The 16576-nt window shown below is 35.4% G+C and overlaps 1 protein-coding gene across 1 annotated transcript; it reads right to left on the bottom strand.

Moving 5' to 3' along the window:
• Positions 1-9785: 9785 nt before the first annotated feature.
• On the bottom strand, positions 9786-12954 carry LOC132602914 (receptor-like protein EIX2). The gene has a single exon (XM_060315728.1). The coding sequence runs from the start codon at positions 12917-12919 to the stop codon at positions 9983-9985; it is 2937 nt and encodes a 978-aa protein (XP_060171711.1). The 5' UTR covers positions 12920-12954; the 3' UTR covers positions 9786-9982.
• Positions 12955-16576: the final 3622 nt, after the last annotated feature.

Genomic DNA, 16576 nt, shown 5'->3' with positions numbered 1-16576 from the left:
ATTTCAAGTTCAGGAACCCGCCTAGAGAATAGGGTCATCTTTCAATTTCAAGTTCAGGAACCCGCCTGGAGAATAGGGCCATCTTTCAATTTCAAGTTCAGGAACCCGCCTGGAGAATAGGGCCACCTTTCAATTTGAAGTTCAGGAACCCGCCTGGATAATAGGGATATCTTTCGATTTCAGGTTCAGGAGCCCGCCTGAAGAATATGGTGTACTTTCAGTTAGAAGTAGCAGGAGCCCGCCTGAATAATAGGGTCAACATTCAACTGCTTTTCAATTTCAAGCTCAGGAGCCCGCCTGAAAAATGGGGTGTTCTTTTCAGTTGTTTTAAGTTCAGTCAGAAGTAGCAGGAGCCCCGCCTGGAGAATAGGGATGACTTTAAATTTTAAAGTTTAGAAACCAGCATGAAGATTCAAGTCAAGATTCAAGAAAAGTTGCATAGATAGGGTCTTGTACTTGTATTTTCTTTGTAACTTTTATTTTTCATTTTTATGTAATAACAGGAGCCGCAGACCGGAACCTCGACAGGACCTCAATCGACTCCCCAACTCAGTATGTTTCATCACCCATCTTACCTCTTGAACTACACGAGACCTGATTCTCTTATAACCCGAGATATGTAGGATGCCCAAGACCAGGGCTCGGTCACATTTTGTTCCATTCCTTTCTCTTCCTTCAAATAATGGTCGGGTCCAAATTTGTCGCGTTGTCTACGTCTTTGTCTGAGAACGCTTCGCTTCCCCAACCAAAGAGGGACATGCTGTAGACACGTAATTTTGACCCTCCTCGTGTGTTTTATCTTATAGTTTTAAATATTTTTTTTAATTTTAATTTTTGACGTGTTAGTTTTATTCTATTTTTATTTAGTAGGCTTATTTGCGAAAATCAAAAGGAACAAAATATTTGCTATTTTTAGAGTATAAGTTTTGTGTTTTAAAGAAAGAAATATTTCAAAAAATATGCTTTATAGGTTTCAATTTTGCTTAGCCAGTTATTTATTTTAAGAGTATTTTTTTTAAGCTATCTAGAAATAGTTCTTAAATATTTTTTTTTGTTTTTACACCTTTAAAATAAAAAATAAAAAATAATAATAGAAAATGAGCAAAAAGGATTATACCACCTCACCATAAAATGACAAAACTTGATAACAAACCTTATTTTTTTAGTTATCTAGGAATAGTTATTAAATATTTATCTTTTATATTAAAAAAAAAAAAGTGAAAAGAAGGGGAGAATCTTTTCTGTTGTTGGCAGAGTAACAGCATGCTCCTCTCCATTTTTTTTTTGTCCTTTTATATAAAGAAAGCAACAAACAAATGAAAAGGGGGGGATGAATCGTCTTCTTCATTCATCATCTTCATTTCTTCACCTATAAACACCACCCTATTCCCGTCACCACCGAAAACCAACGAACCCACCTGAAAATCATCCCAAACACCGCACTGTTTTTTTCTGTCATTAAAACCCACCTGAAAATACCTTCATAGACACCATGGAACTCATGATTAGATCATTATAGGTTCATTCTCAAAAAAAAAAAAAAAAAAAAAGTGTTATCGAGTTCGAAGCTGTCCGGTCTAGGTGTTGTCGAGGTCTAAGGCTATAGCAGGTTCATTCCGGTGTGATTTGAGGTTCATATGCTCTTTCTTTGTTTATACTCTCATATGTATTTAAATCTCATTTGGATCTGATTATATGAACATATTTGAGCATGATTATAAATATGATGCTATGAGCTTCGTACTTATTTTATATTTTGGACAGAGAATGAATTAGTTTTGATCTATGCCGTTTGATTATCTTAATAATACTAAATTACGGCTTCAGTTCGTTATTTGCAGAATCTTTTTTTTTAAAAAAAAAAAAGAAAAAACATTTGATGTCTTCTTCTTATTTTTCTATTCATAGTTTAGTCGTCTTTTTCCATTATTTTTGGCTGGTTTCTATTTCTGTTCATGTACATATTTTTAGCTTGGGTTAATTCTTTGAGGCCTACTTTCACACTCTTAATTCTTAAAAATCTGTTAATTGTTCAAAATAATGATTAATATTGGTTCGTAGGAAACAATTTAGCTACAGTTTCTGTTCGTTTTAAACCTGGGTCATGTTGATGTTTTAAATGGATTTGTATAGTGCTCATGGAAATTTATTTAGTGGTAAAAAAAAATAAATGTTTGCATGGTTTACGTTCTGTTATGGACTAGATTTTAAAGGATGGATTTTTTTTTTTTTTTTTGAGTTTTGTTTACTGCTTAGCTCCACATATGCATAGCATGGATAGATGTTTTCTTTTCTTCATGAGATTTGATTGCAATACTAATAAAAGAATTAAAGGTCACTGAATTATTTGGTTTGCTCAAGATTTTGAGATTAAAAAGGGGTTCACAAGCTACTGCTCCATGTTTCTCTCCTGGCATTTTGTTAATCTATTGCGTCTTAGTGATTCGAAAGGAATATGGACCGCGTGAATTAATCAGGATTGGAATTTGATTCTGAATTGGCCAGTGATTGCCTTTGCAAATTTAATCGGTTGCGAGTTTTGTTCCGTAAATAAGAAAAAATGAATCAGGCCTAGATTAACATCAAGACCTGATTAATTAATTATGAAGGAGCGAGATGGGTCGCGAATTTTTTCAAAACCCGTTGTCAAAAATAGTGAAATAATAATAACCAAATAACAATAAGTCTCGAATTTTAGAGACAAATAATTGTCTTTAACGCTAGACGAGCTTTAGGCACGTTTCAAGACGTTTGTTTCGATTAAGAATGCGGTTACGTATCTTATTTCGAGACGTGCTTTTTAATAACTCAAGGATGCGGTTACGTACCTTGCCAAACTCGTTTTAATAATTAATTTTGTTTCGAATAAGAATGCAGTTATGCATCTTACTTTGAAACGCCTAGAAGATTCGGAATGCGGTTACGCATCCGGTTTAAAACCAATAAATGTTCAACAATAAAAGTACGAGCAAATTAAGGCTCAAATCCATAATATATTCAAAGATTAATTTAAGCTAAATATAAGTCGATAAAGCGACCGTGCTAGAACCACGGGACTCGGGGAATGCCTAACACCTTCTCCCCGGTCAACAGAATTCCTTACCCGGTCTTCTGTTTTCGCGGACCATAATAAAAGAGTCATTTCCTCTTGATTAGGGATTCATTAGGTGACTTGGAACACCAAAACTCAATTCCAAGTGGCGACTCTGAGTAAATAAATAATCCCTTTTCAAAACCGTCACTTCAAATGGAAAAACCCTTTAATAATAAAAACTTGCGCATTTATAGCGCGGGAGCGCGAAAAAAGGGGCGTGACACTCCCTGCATCCATGGGCGGAGCCACCTTCGGTGAAGGGTGTTCAGGTGCACACCCTTCGTCGGAAAATTACGTGGTGTACATAGGTTAAATGTTAACTACAATGAGTATATATTCAATTTTGCACACCCTTAACACAAGTAAGAAGAAATTTTTTACACCCTTCATCAAATTCCTGGCTCCGCCACTGCCTGCATCTGGCTTATGCCAACAAGTCCCAAACATGATTTTCTAGCCTTCGTGACCAGCTTGCGCGACTATCCAAGTGTCACGCCCCGAACCATGGCCTGGACGTAACACGGCACTCGGTGCCTGACTGCATGTGACCGAGCAAACCACATGGCTTGCTGAATCACCATGATACATAACATAAGCGGAATACAACGTGAATGCATGATGAGCCTTTATAAAACATGATAAGTCATAATACTTAATAGAATACTTGTTTAAACATGAGTGAGCCAAAATGGCTATACGACTACAAATGTCTGACATGACATAACTGACTTGTCTAGTCTATGAAACCTCTATCATGAGTCTGGCTGGAAAACATACTTACTGGGACAAGGCCCCCAGCATACCTTTAGATGCAAAACTAAATAAAGAAATACAATGTCTAAACCCCGAATTAGATGGGGCTCACCAATAAGCTGGCACGGGCAAATCCTAATGATCAGAAGCGTCGTCCTGTAAATCCGTACCTGCATCGTGAAATGCAGGCCCCCGAGCAATAAAAGGGGACGTCAGCACATTGAATGTACTGGTATGTAAAGCAACCGGAAGAAACAACATGGGACATGGAATAACATGATAAGAACTGAAACTGAAAACTTGGACATGAACATGAGCATGAGCATGAGTACATATATATATATATATATATATATATATATATAACATGAGTAAAACATGATAAGTAGGGAGAGCATTTCATAAACCGACAAGTGATATCACCACGTGGGTACGTGGAGTCTGGTACCTCGCCGGACCAGCAGAGCCCCTATACCTTGCCAGGGCATAAGGTGGTAACGTACCTGATGGATCCATTCAGTGAAAAATTAAGGTATCGTCCTAACTGGGCGGAGCGATCCTTGTCCTATGGTGGCTACATAGTTTCAGGCTATCTGAGCCTTTTCGGTAATTCGTGCAACTCCCAAAAACATGAACATAATATAGTTGGCTAAGAAGCCCATGACTTTCGTGAATTAACTTGTACTTGTCTTGTAATCATGATTTCACGAAATAACTTGTAAACATGGTTTCATGAAATAGCTTGTAAACATGTTCTTGATTTATGAGTAATACAATAGTTCATAATCATATATTTATAATTGACTTGAAAACATGCTTGTAACTTGCAAAATAAAATCATACAGTTTCATATGAACATAATGAGAACACATGAGGAAGAATTCATGATTCATGGATTAAGCTAGGATTCCTAATATCCGTAATGGAAGATTAGGAATACAATAACGAACATAGATACAAAATTCATGTACATACATACATAATTACGGGCTACCAATATGTTGGGTTTAATGCCCTAGGATTTGAACTTCATAGATTTTACGAAACGGATCATGGGGAAGAACGTAGAGATTCCCACATGTGGATGGATGTTCTACATACCTTAACTTCCCGCTTTTGAGCGTATCACAATGTCCTTCAATCCCTTCAACTTCAATCTTTCTATATTAGCAACAATATCCATGCTTTGTTCATCTAAGCATTTTATCAAACACTTGGTGGGCATGAAACTCTATAACCCTCATTAATGGTGTTTTCTTCACCCAATCCCTATTCTATTACTTCTAGCTACTTCTACAATCTCAATTAGATGTAATTAACATCATTCTTCATCACCCATATGAATACAACAATCTCAAGTCAACAATCCAACAACTCTAGCATAGTTCATATAATTCTCTTCATCAAACCCAATTATTATTCTCCCAATAATTCATCAATTCACAACTATAAATGGTTAGGGAGTATAAACATTACCTTTTATGAGTAGTCACCACGAAATCAACATCCCCAAGTTCGATTTTTAGCTTAGAATGATGGCAACAACTTGTACTACACTTTATCCTTCACGAGCCTCGGGATTCGGGGCCTTTAACTTGGTTGATTCTCTACTTTCTCTCTCTAATTCTCCTCTATCTCCCTTTATCTCTCTAAAATCTGAAAATATGGAGGAAATGGGTCTGCTAGGGTTAACATTTCCCTTAAATACCAAGGGAAAATGGGTTTGACCCAACTTGAAATCGGGTTGGGACCTTTCTGTCTTAAAACGTCCATATCTCCCTATCCCGATGTCACCTGTGGGCCCACGACCTATGGTTGGAAAGTTATTTCAATTATCTACAACTTTCGTTCTTTGAGTTTTCCCAAATTCCCAATTTATGATAGGGTTATGGCCTCCCGAAGTCAGGTGACCCGAAACGTACTTACGGACCAAGATACGCCCCATGTTACGGTCCCGTAACACGAAGGACGGACCGTAACTTGGTGAAAATTTCCAGTGAGGTTCTGGAAATTTTTGGTGTGTTACATCCCACTGTTACGGCCCGTAACAGTGACCGTAACTCAGGTGAAATTTCCAGCGAACAGGCTTCAGTAAAATGGGCATAACTCTTTGCACAGATGTCCGTTTGACCCCCATAATATACCGTTGGAAAGCTATTTCAAAGGGCTACAACTTCATCGAGGAAGTTTTCCCAAATTCCCAACGGATTTTCACGAAAATTGACTGGAAGGCAGACGTATCGAAAACTTAACCGATTCTATAGGATTTCAAGTGCCTTACTATTAGCCATATTGAGACGATCATATCTCCTGGCTCCGATCTCTGATTGGCTTGGTCCTTATATCGTTAGAAAGGTATTTCTACATACTACAACCTCATTGAGGTTATTTCCCAAATTCCAAACCGATCAAGGAGTTATCACTGCACGAAATAGGCCTATCAACCATTTTCGCAAAACGTTCAAACCTTCAGTGTTTCCACTAGAACTCTAATGATATGAGCTTAAACTCAGTTCCAAGATGCGGGGTGTTACAATATATCCTCCTTGGGATCATTCGTCCTCGAATGATGGGCCATGTTTAAGAATATGGCTGGACATGGCTTAACTACATGAACATAAAGGAAACATAACATGAAACATGGAGACTGAACTAACATGACATGGTTATATGGAAACATGAATACTGAGACATGAACATGGGCACTGGATAGATGACATGAGCGTGGAACATGAGACATAATATGACATGGGGCATGGAAACTGACATGACATAGTTTCATGAAAACATCAGTGCCCAAACATGAGACATGAATAGCGAATACATGAACTTGAACGTGAAACGTGACGCATGAATACATAAGGGACATGACATGAATACTAAAGGTATTTACCTTGAATTCTATCTGCCTGCTCTTTAAACAAGTGAGAATATTTGTTTTTCATATCTTCTTCGGCTTCCCATGTAGCCTCTTCAACCTTCTGGCTCCTCCATAAGACCTTTACTGAGGCTACTTCCTTAGTTCTCAACTTGCGAACTTGACGATCAAGAATGGATACAGGGATCTCCTCATAAGTCAACCCATCCTTAACTGTTATAGTATCAGTAGGAACAACCAACGATGGGTCTCCTACACACTTCCTCAACATGGACACATGAAACACGGGATGTACAGCAGCCAAGTCTTGTGGCAACTCAAGTTCATAGGCCACTAGAACAACCTTTCGTAGAATTCTGTAAGGTCCAATATATCTGGGACTTAACTTCCCTTTCTTGCCAAATCTCATAACACCTTTCATGGGTGAGACTTTAAGGAACACCCAATCATCAACTGAAAATTCTAAATCTTTTCGTCTCACATCTGTATTTTTAAAGGAGAATTTGAGCAGCTAGAGAACTCTTGTTTTAAGGATTTTCCGCGGCTAAAAGACTTATTTCAGGGGGGGGGGGGGGATTTGAGGCGGCTCAAAAACTTAATATTTTTTAGGGATTCGGGCTGCTAAAGCTTCTATTTTCAGAAGATTCAAGGAGGCTAAAAGGACCTTTTTAGGGGGGGGGGGGGGATTTTGTGCGGCTGACCCTCCTTTCAACTGGTTAAGAAGTCGATATTTATAGGGTTTAGATTAGGGTTTTTTCTTGGGTTTGAAAATTTGAGCGAGATTTGAAACAAAAAAGATTCAAAGCAAGTCAACACTTGTGCTAAATCTGAACGTTGGAGAGCCCCTTTTTATGACATCGCTCAGAAAATCGAAGAAGAAGGAGACAAAGACTCATTAATATTTTGTACCTGAAAAATCAAAAGGGCTGACAGAGTGGGATTTGAGCTTGCAAACAGCCAAAAATCATTAAGGCTTTCAGATCGAAAACGAGAAGGGACGAAGAAAACAAAATTTTTTAATGGTTGAATCTGGACGGGGGAGGCACCGAGCATTAATTTCCCTTCCCCAAATCGACCATGCATGGTCTGGGGAAGGTGAAAGTCGACTGTAATCTTGCCATTTTCGTCGCCGAAGAGAGATGGAGAGAGGAGAGAGAAGGGGAGCGGGGGGTGCGGCGTTGAGCTGAAGAGATGAAAACCTAATGGTTTTCATTTTTGTTAAGAACTCGGGTCGGGTAGTGTTTAGGGCAAAGGAAATGTTAACAAGTATGGGCCGGGTCAAACGAATGGGATAATGGGCTGGGTGAATTAAAAAATGTGGGCTGGTCGGTTTGTCTGATTTTTTTTTTAAAAAAATATAGGCTGGTCCGAAAAATGCTTATAAGTTGATTGGGCTGGGGTTTGGGTTAGATGAAATAAAATATGGGCTTAATGAAAGAAATAGTTTAGGCTTCTAAAATCAAGTAAAAGACCTATTTTAATAAAAATATTACATATTATAAAAGTATGTATTTATCAGCGCTCGGATAGAAATAAAATTATATGACGTTGTGATAGTCGTGCGATAATATCAGTAAATGAATGCTACTACTTAACTGCGCCAAGTAAATGCGACGTGTGTGCCTAAGCTGGTAAAAATGTTGAAATGATAAAATGCGGATTATCATAATACCGGTAATAATAAAATAACAATGATAATAATAATATTATTAATAATAATAATAATGGTAGCAGTAACAAAAACAATAACAGCTAGCGAACGAAATGCCGGCATTAATAAGAGGCTGATAATTATAGTAAAATATAAATAATTATTTTGAAGTTGCCAAAATATCAGAAGCGTAAATAAATATTTTGGAGAAGACGGGACAAAATTGGGTGTCAACAATTGTCACTAAGAAATTCCCATAAACAAGGTTCAAATAAAAGAAAGAAAATATACGTAGGAACCCTAGCCTCCAAACTTGTGTTTTCTGCCAAAGATGTCTAAGAATTGTGGCTTATGAAATATTGATAGGTGTAGGAAAAAGCCCAGACAAAATAACCCAATCCAAAACTAAATAGGAAGAAGTGGATCCGGAAGTTCTATTCCCGCGTGGCGAATTGCAAGCAGTCAGTACGTCTTTTTCTCTTAGGAAATTGCAATTCTAAATGTATGAGAAATTGCAATTCTAAATGTTGTTTTCATACGCCAATGGAGTAATGATGACGTCCTCCACTTCCTCCACTTGTCTCCTATTCTTTTTCCCTTTCTTTTTCTCCAACTTTTTATTAATTTTGCTTCAAATTTCTTCAATTTTACACCGCTTTATTCCTACACAATAAAAATATAATATTAAGCACAAAGAAATATAATTTATACTCAAAAGATGATTAAAAGTACTAAAATATGAGGCAACAAAGAATAAATATATGCATTTTTGGTCGAACATCCCTCTTTCCCTCTTAATTTCTTTGCTGAACCAGGTATTTTAACATCTCTTTCCCTCTTTACTACTGCAAACTCAACCGTTTACTTAAAATGTTGCAATTTCTCCATGCTTTACCTTTACCACTCAAGGGAGCAAAAGGCCTATAGATGTCTAACTTTTGATCACCTACAACGCATTGATGACATGTGCTACAACACTATGACATAGAGTCTTGTAAACATTCCCCGTCTGTTCTTAGTTTGAGCTCCATTTCGATGTAGTCAATGGCAAATGTCTCGACAACTTTGAGTTTGTGTTGAAGTTCAAGTGGAAATAAGAATCTAGTGGATGGTCATTTACATTGTCCTGTGATCTTCTTGAATGAGTTATTCAAGTATGTAAAGGACCTGCGAATATTAGGGGTGTTGGGGAATAAAGATATTCTTGCATTAGGCACTGAATTTAGCAAATAACATAAACATTTAGGTGACCACTTTCTAACTGATGAAATAAGTACTTAAAATTAGCCCATGAAATTAGAAAATAATATAGTTTTAACTCATGAAATCTTTACTTTTAGTCCATGAAAAGCAGTTTATACACTCTCTCATGTTCTTTCTTGTGCTGATTTTAGTAAAAAAGATAAACATTTAGGTAGCATGGTCTTACACTTTTTCATATAGAAAAGTAAGTAATATGTGCTATACTGAAAATAAAACACAAAATATAATAGCATGGCAGAGACAAACTCCTATAGCTCCACTTATTGAATACCTTGCTAAAGTTGACAAACTGTTTTCAACATTTTCCTAAGTGTTTCTTCTACACGTTAAATATCCTAACATTTTATGCAGAAAACTCCAAAATGCATGTCTCTATAAATCTGAAATAAGCAATTCTCCATCTTTTCTTGATGACCAACGTGCCAAAAAATACCCAGAAGCCAACCGAGTATCCCAAACCAACAACAGCAAAGAACCATACTTTCTCAAGTTTATATTCATCATCGGTTTCTCCTTCGTCATCCGTTCCAATATCAGATGTTGTAGTCCTATCACCAACACATTCATTCAAAGGAGGACCACAAAGTGCAACATTTCCTTGGAAAATTGTTGGATCAATTTTTGTTTGGAACTGAGTACTAGTGGGAATTTTTCCTGTCAACTTATTGTAAGACAAGTTAAAGTGAGTCAGAAAGTCTAAAGAAGCTATGCTTGGTGGGATAGGACCTGACAACTGATTTATTGAAAGATCCAAGGTTTCAACCCATCCTAGCTTTCCAATATCTGTCGGTATATTTCCTGTCAAATGGTTCCTGGACAAGTTCAAGGTCCAAAGTTTGTGTAAGCTTGTTATCTCTACTGGGATTTCTCCTGACAAACTGTTGCTCGAGAGATCGATACTATTGACTAGGTAAAGGGTATTATAATAATAAAGTATTCTTCCTTTCGCCTCAAGTTTCAGTTTCCCTTGATATTGTTTAGCTTCTGCATCAGTTAGCTCAACCTTGAAAGCTTCCAAATTGCCAAAACAGGAGGGGATATGACCAGATAAGTTGTTTCCGGAAAGGTCCAGTATGTGAAGAGCTGAAAGGGTACATATTTTTAAAGGAATGGGGCCAGAAAACTTATTATTCCTTACACTGAGGATTGACAGTGATCTCATTGTTTCCCCTAGTGAAGCTGGGATTAACCCTGAGAACTGATTGTTACTAAAATCAATGCTAATCATTCTCGTGCAATTTCTTAAACTCGAAGGCAGTTCTCCAGAGAGATTGTTTCCTGAGAGTCTTAAGAACATCAGAGAAGATAGAGAACCTAGTGAACCTGGAATTTGGCCGGATAGATAGTTCCCTGACATATCTATCCAATAAACATATGGTAGCTTACCCCAGAAATCAGGAATCTGTCCTAGAAGTTGGTTATTATCGAGGGCTAAAGTAGTCAACTGATTGATATCACCGATGCACAAGGGAATGGTGCCATTTAGGCTGTTCATGGAGATGTCCAAGTCTGTTAAATCGGGAAGTGCTCCGCAGATGTTGAGAGGAATAGGTCCTGAAAACAAGTTATCCCTCAGATACAATGTTGTTACATTAGAAGACCATAGTGGGAGAGGTCCCTCGAAGCTATTGGTGCTTAAATCCACATTGGCTTCAATGTTGAACTGAAATTTGTTCGGAATTTTCCCTGTCAAGTTGTTGTAAGCTATGTCTAGATTATCCAGCTTCAAATCCAACTCTACAAACCAATCTGGTACAGCATCGGAAATCCCTGCGGTATTGATTGTTATGCTGGTGAGCTCATTCTGATCCTTCAGCCAATGTGGGAATTTGGGGCCTAATTGGCATGACTGGATAGTCAAGAATGTCAGCTTGAATGGAGGAGTCCAACTTGGGTTGATGTTGAATGCCAAGGTAATATTCCTACCAAGTTTCACGCCAACTAAAAATTCTTGCAAGTTAGAAAGATTAAGTAAATGGGATTCTGTGACAATACCTTCCCACATATTCTCAGAGATGTCCAATGAGACCATCGACGTGAGCTGCCCGATATTAGGGGTGAGGTTCCCACTCATTTTGTTTGATGTGAGGTAGAGTGTCTCCAAGGATGATAAGTTCCCTATTGCTTCAGGTATTGTTCCTGTCAATGAGTTGTACCTCAGTTGAAGATCTTTTAACTTCATCAAGTGGCCTAATGTAGCAGGAAGATTGCCAGTCAATGCATTCCGACTCAAGTCCAATGTCTCCAAGTTGTTGCTTTGGCATTCTGATAAAGCATCGATGAAATCAGTAATGTTTCCACTGATGTTGTTGTCATTGAGGATCAAAGTCTTCAAATTGCATAGTTTCCCCAAGCTTCTGTTGAGTGTCCCATTGAAACCGTAGTTGGAAGAAAGATCAAGGTATTCAAGGGAATTGATCTTTGCAAACTCATCAGGCAGTTCACTAAGAATATTGTTGGAGCTTAGGTCAAGATGGACAAGGTTACTAAGTTTGAATATCCATCGAGGGAAAATACTTGAGTTGAAAGCATTGTTGGAATGATCAAGTACCAAAAGGGAAGTAAGTTTTAGGGATGGAATAGAATATGGAAGGTTTAAAAGTTGACATTGACGCAAGTGCAACTCTAAGAGAGAAGGAAGGTGATTATTGATTGTTAGAAGCCAAGAATTAGTAGCTTTGCTAAGATCTAAACCTCCCAAATTTAAGTGTTCCAAAGAAGAAAGTCCTTTTATCCATTCAAGGTCTTTCTCAGCTGGCTGATCCGAGTAGGAACTCAAATCAGGAACTCGCAAGTTTGAGAGGTTTCCTAAAAATGGAGATATTGAACCAGAAAAAGAAGCTCCAGAAAGATTGACATACCTCAATTCTTTGATTTGACCAATGAATTTAGGCACTTGGATTCCTCCAAAATTGTTCATGCTCAAGTCTAGGTATCTCAAGTGTTGTAACTCAAGTAAAGATGGATTAATCTCACCTCCCAATTCATTGTTACTTGAAAATTTGTTCCTGATATCAATCCTTATGACATTTCCGGTCTTATTGTCGCAGCTTACACCAAGCCATTGACAACAATCTTCTTGATCAACCCAAGAAGATAGCCTGCTTGAAGGATCTGTGAGATGTTCTTTAACTTTTAGCAGTGCATTCTTCTCTGTTTCAATGCAAGTGCTTACACTAGAGGTGCGAGCAGAGGAAACAAAGTGATAATCTATGCAAGTGAAATACAAAAGTTGAAATAACAATATGAGAAAGATATGCTGAAATGAGTTGCTCTCCATATTTGCTTGCTGTGAATGAACAAGGAAGGGAAATCTCTTGTCATTTATAGGCGTAATTAGATGGAAAACTTAAGCCAGTCAACTGACTTTGACACCATTTACCTAGGAAAGAGTCTTAGTCCTTGTGGTGTCAAATTCAATGAGTATTCTGGTGGTGGATAGGTGTCTTATTCAATAACACTCAAGCATCAATTGCATACCTACTATTGCACCCAAAATTTGGATAGGTGTCTTAGTCAATAACACTCAAGCATCAATTGCATACCTACTATTGCACCCAAAATTTCTCTGAAGTGTTTGCTATGTAACACTTTGTTAGGGTACTTAGTTAACTCAATTCTTTTAAAGCTACTTAGTACCTTTACCTTGGATAATTGAACATCCTAACCTATTCTCTTGTTTTCACATACTGTTTCAGAGTCAATTATTTTTTCCCAGAATATTTTTAAACATAGATCAAATTCATTTGGTAATTACTCAAAAAGAGTTTTATCAAAATGTTTTGCAGTCGCCACCCAATACAAATAATGGGATCATCTTAACTGACATGTTAGGCAACTTAGTTAACTAAATTTTTCAAAAAAAAAAAAAGAGTTTGATCTATATTTAAAACATTTCGGGAAAAAGAAAAAATTGACTCCAAAACAGTCTGTGAAAACAAGAGAATGGGTTAGGAGGTTTGATTATCTGAAAGAAAGGTGTGAGACATGCCTTGAGATTTTTGTGTGATGTGCGTTTACATTCCCATTTAAGTTGATTAATTAAAATTTAGACTAAGGATAAATTGTTATCTTGTATAATCACTTTTTTATTATTATTACTAGATGGCCTATGCCCGTGCTGCGCACGGGCCAAACACTTTGAATTATAGTATATCTATGTATATGTAATTGTGTTTAGATAGTGATAATAAACATACATAAGTTTGTACTTTTTTTATGGATATATATATATACAATGTTCAAAATACGATTAATATAACATTGTAGTTTGTGCTTCGTATTTAAAATTTTATTATATTCGTGTTTGCTAAGAAAATTTATTAATACTTTTTAAAAGAGAAGACTTGTTTAAAAGAAAAACTATTTTCCTCTCTTTGAGATAAAATAATAGCAATATTTAAGCATCAGTTGATATTTTCAATTTTAATTCGATTAATTTAAAGGTATAAAATACTACTTATTATTTTTTTATCAATTTTTGATTTGGATAATTCTAATTAAAATTATTAAATTAATTTTACATGTTTAAAACGAAACAAAGTAGAAATTGATTTTTTCTATTTAAACGAAGAAATGCTATTTTTTAATTTCTGTTAAATATTCTCTGTTTAGCTTATTTTACTTGGCATGTTGTCTTTTGCATGGTTTTTTAAGGAAACGTGAATTAGAATTAGAATTTGACTAATTTACCTTATTCATTATTTGATCTTCACTTGATATTAATCTTTTTTCACATTTATTAGAGTAAGAATAAAAATAAAAAAGTAATTAAATTTTATCTTATTTTAAAATATAAATATTTTAAGTGTATTTATTTGAGTAAACATAACAAATAAATGACATGGCGGAATAGCAAATACAACAATTAAATATTTTGAAGAAAAGTAATAACATGGGGTTCATGTTTTTTGTTGTGCAATAATTTCATTTGCTCTCACTAATGAGTTAATACGCATGTGACAATGAATCTACTATTATTGACTTGATGGGGATACTTTGGGAATTACATAAATATTGTTTGATTGTTTAATATATGGGGTGCATGTTTTTTTTTTTTGTGTTGACATTGCTTTTTTTTTTTTAATATGGGTTTCACTTTTTTTTTTCATGAGTTTGGAGAGGGTGGGGTCCACTTTTTTTAAAAAAAAATATTGCTTGGCGTTTTAAGTATGGGGTACACCTTTTTTTTTTAAGAGTGACTGACGACGAAGCTTGGGTAAATCGATGCTTCTATATAGTAGAAAAATAGAAATATAATAAAGTATTTCTATCTACTTTTTTGAAGAGTTGGTAATATAAAGTATAAAATGTCATTTTTTTGCCCTTAAATAAAAAGTGGGACCGAACACGGATGACGATCTTGCCTCTATAAACCGGCTCTTCTATATAGTAATAAAGTAATACATATATTATGTTCAAAACACGACTAATATAACATTGTAGTTTGTGCTCCGTATCCAAAATTTTATTATATTAGTATTTACTACGAATACAAAGTTGGCAAAAATTTATTAATACTTTTTAAAAGGGAAGACTTATTTAAAAGGAAACTATTTTTCTCTCTTTGAGATAAAACAATATCAATATTAAAGCATCAGTTGATACTTTGAATTTTAATTCGATTAATTTAAAGGTGTAAAATATTCTATTGTTAATGTATGTAGATTGAGCCAAAACAATACCTATTATTTTTTATCAAATTTTGATTTGGATAATTCTAATCAAATTATTATATTAATTTTACATGTTTAAAATGAAACAAAGTAGAAATTTAACTTTCTATTTAAACGAAGAACTATTGTTTTTTAATTTTTGGTGAATATTCTTGGTTTAGCTCATTTTACTTATCATGTTGTCTTTTGCATGTTTTTTTAAGGAAATGCCAATTAGAATTATAATTTGACTAATTTACGTTATTTATTATTTGTTCTTCATTTAATATTATTTTTTCTTTTACGACATTAATCTTTTTTCACATTTATTAGAGTAAGGAAAAAATGGAAAAGTAATTAAATTCTATCTTATTTTAATATATAAATATTTTAAGTATGTTGCTGTACAATAATTTCATTTGCTCCCACTAATGGGTCGATACGCATGTGACAATGAATCCATCATTATTGATTTAATGAGATACTTTGGAAATTACATGGATATTATTTTATTTTTTAATATGGGATGCACTTTTTTTTTTTTTTAATATTGCTTGATTTTGTTAATATGGGGTCAACTTTTCTTTTCCCATGAGTTTGGAGATGGTGTGTTCCACTTTTTTTTTTTTTTTTAATATTGGTTGGTGTTTATTACGGAGCCCACACTTTTTTTTTTAAAATATTGGTTGGTGAAAAGTATGGGGCCACACTTTTTTTTTATTGGAACGGACGACGAAAAGGTTGGGCCAAGAGGCTCTTCTATATAGTTAAAATTAAATTATATTCAACTATGTACTCTGTTCTTAATCCTGAAAGGCATCAAATGGGCCATGCCAAGGTCTGTGGTGGGGATATTAGCTTGCTGGAACAACACATATGGTTTATTTTGAAGATAAGTCTAGTAACGTGGAAAATTATCTCAACTTGCATATGGTGGGCTACTTGGAAAGTTGGAAGGAAAAAACATTAATTAAATGCTTTGAAGAAGTCTAGACAACATATATGGTTTATTTTGAAGATAAGTCTAGTAATGTGGAAAATTATCTCAACTTGCATATGGTGAACTACTTGGAAAGTTGGAAGGAAAAAACATTAAATAGATGCTTTGAAGAAATTTAGTGATGTGCAAAAAATTAGGATGCACTGTTTATTTTTAGGGGTTAATAGCATTTTTAGTTCCTCAATTATTGATGAATTCAAATCTTAATCTTTGTGATATCTGACTAAGCATATTTGACCTGCAACTAATTGAAACATGAACTTTTAATACTTTGCTCATGAAT

This window comes from Lycium barbarum, chromosome 7, assembly GCF_019175385.1.
Source record: "Lycium barbarum isolate Lr01 chromosome 7, ASM1917538v2, whole genome shotgun sequence".
NCBI lineage: Eukaryota > Viridiplantae > Streptophyta > Magnoliopsida > Solanales > Solanaceae > Lycium > Lycium barbarum.
This window is presented reverse-complemented; position numbering and strand designations above follow the sequence as displayed.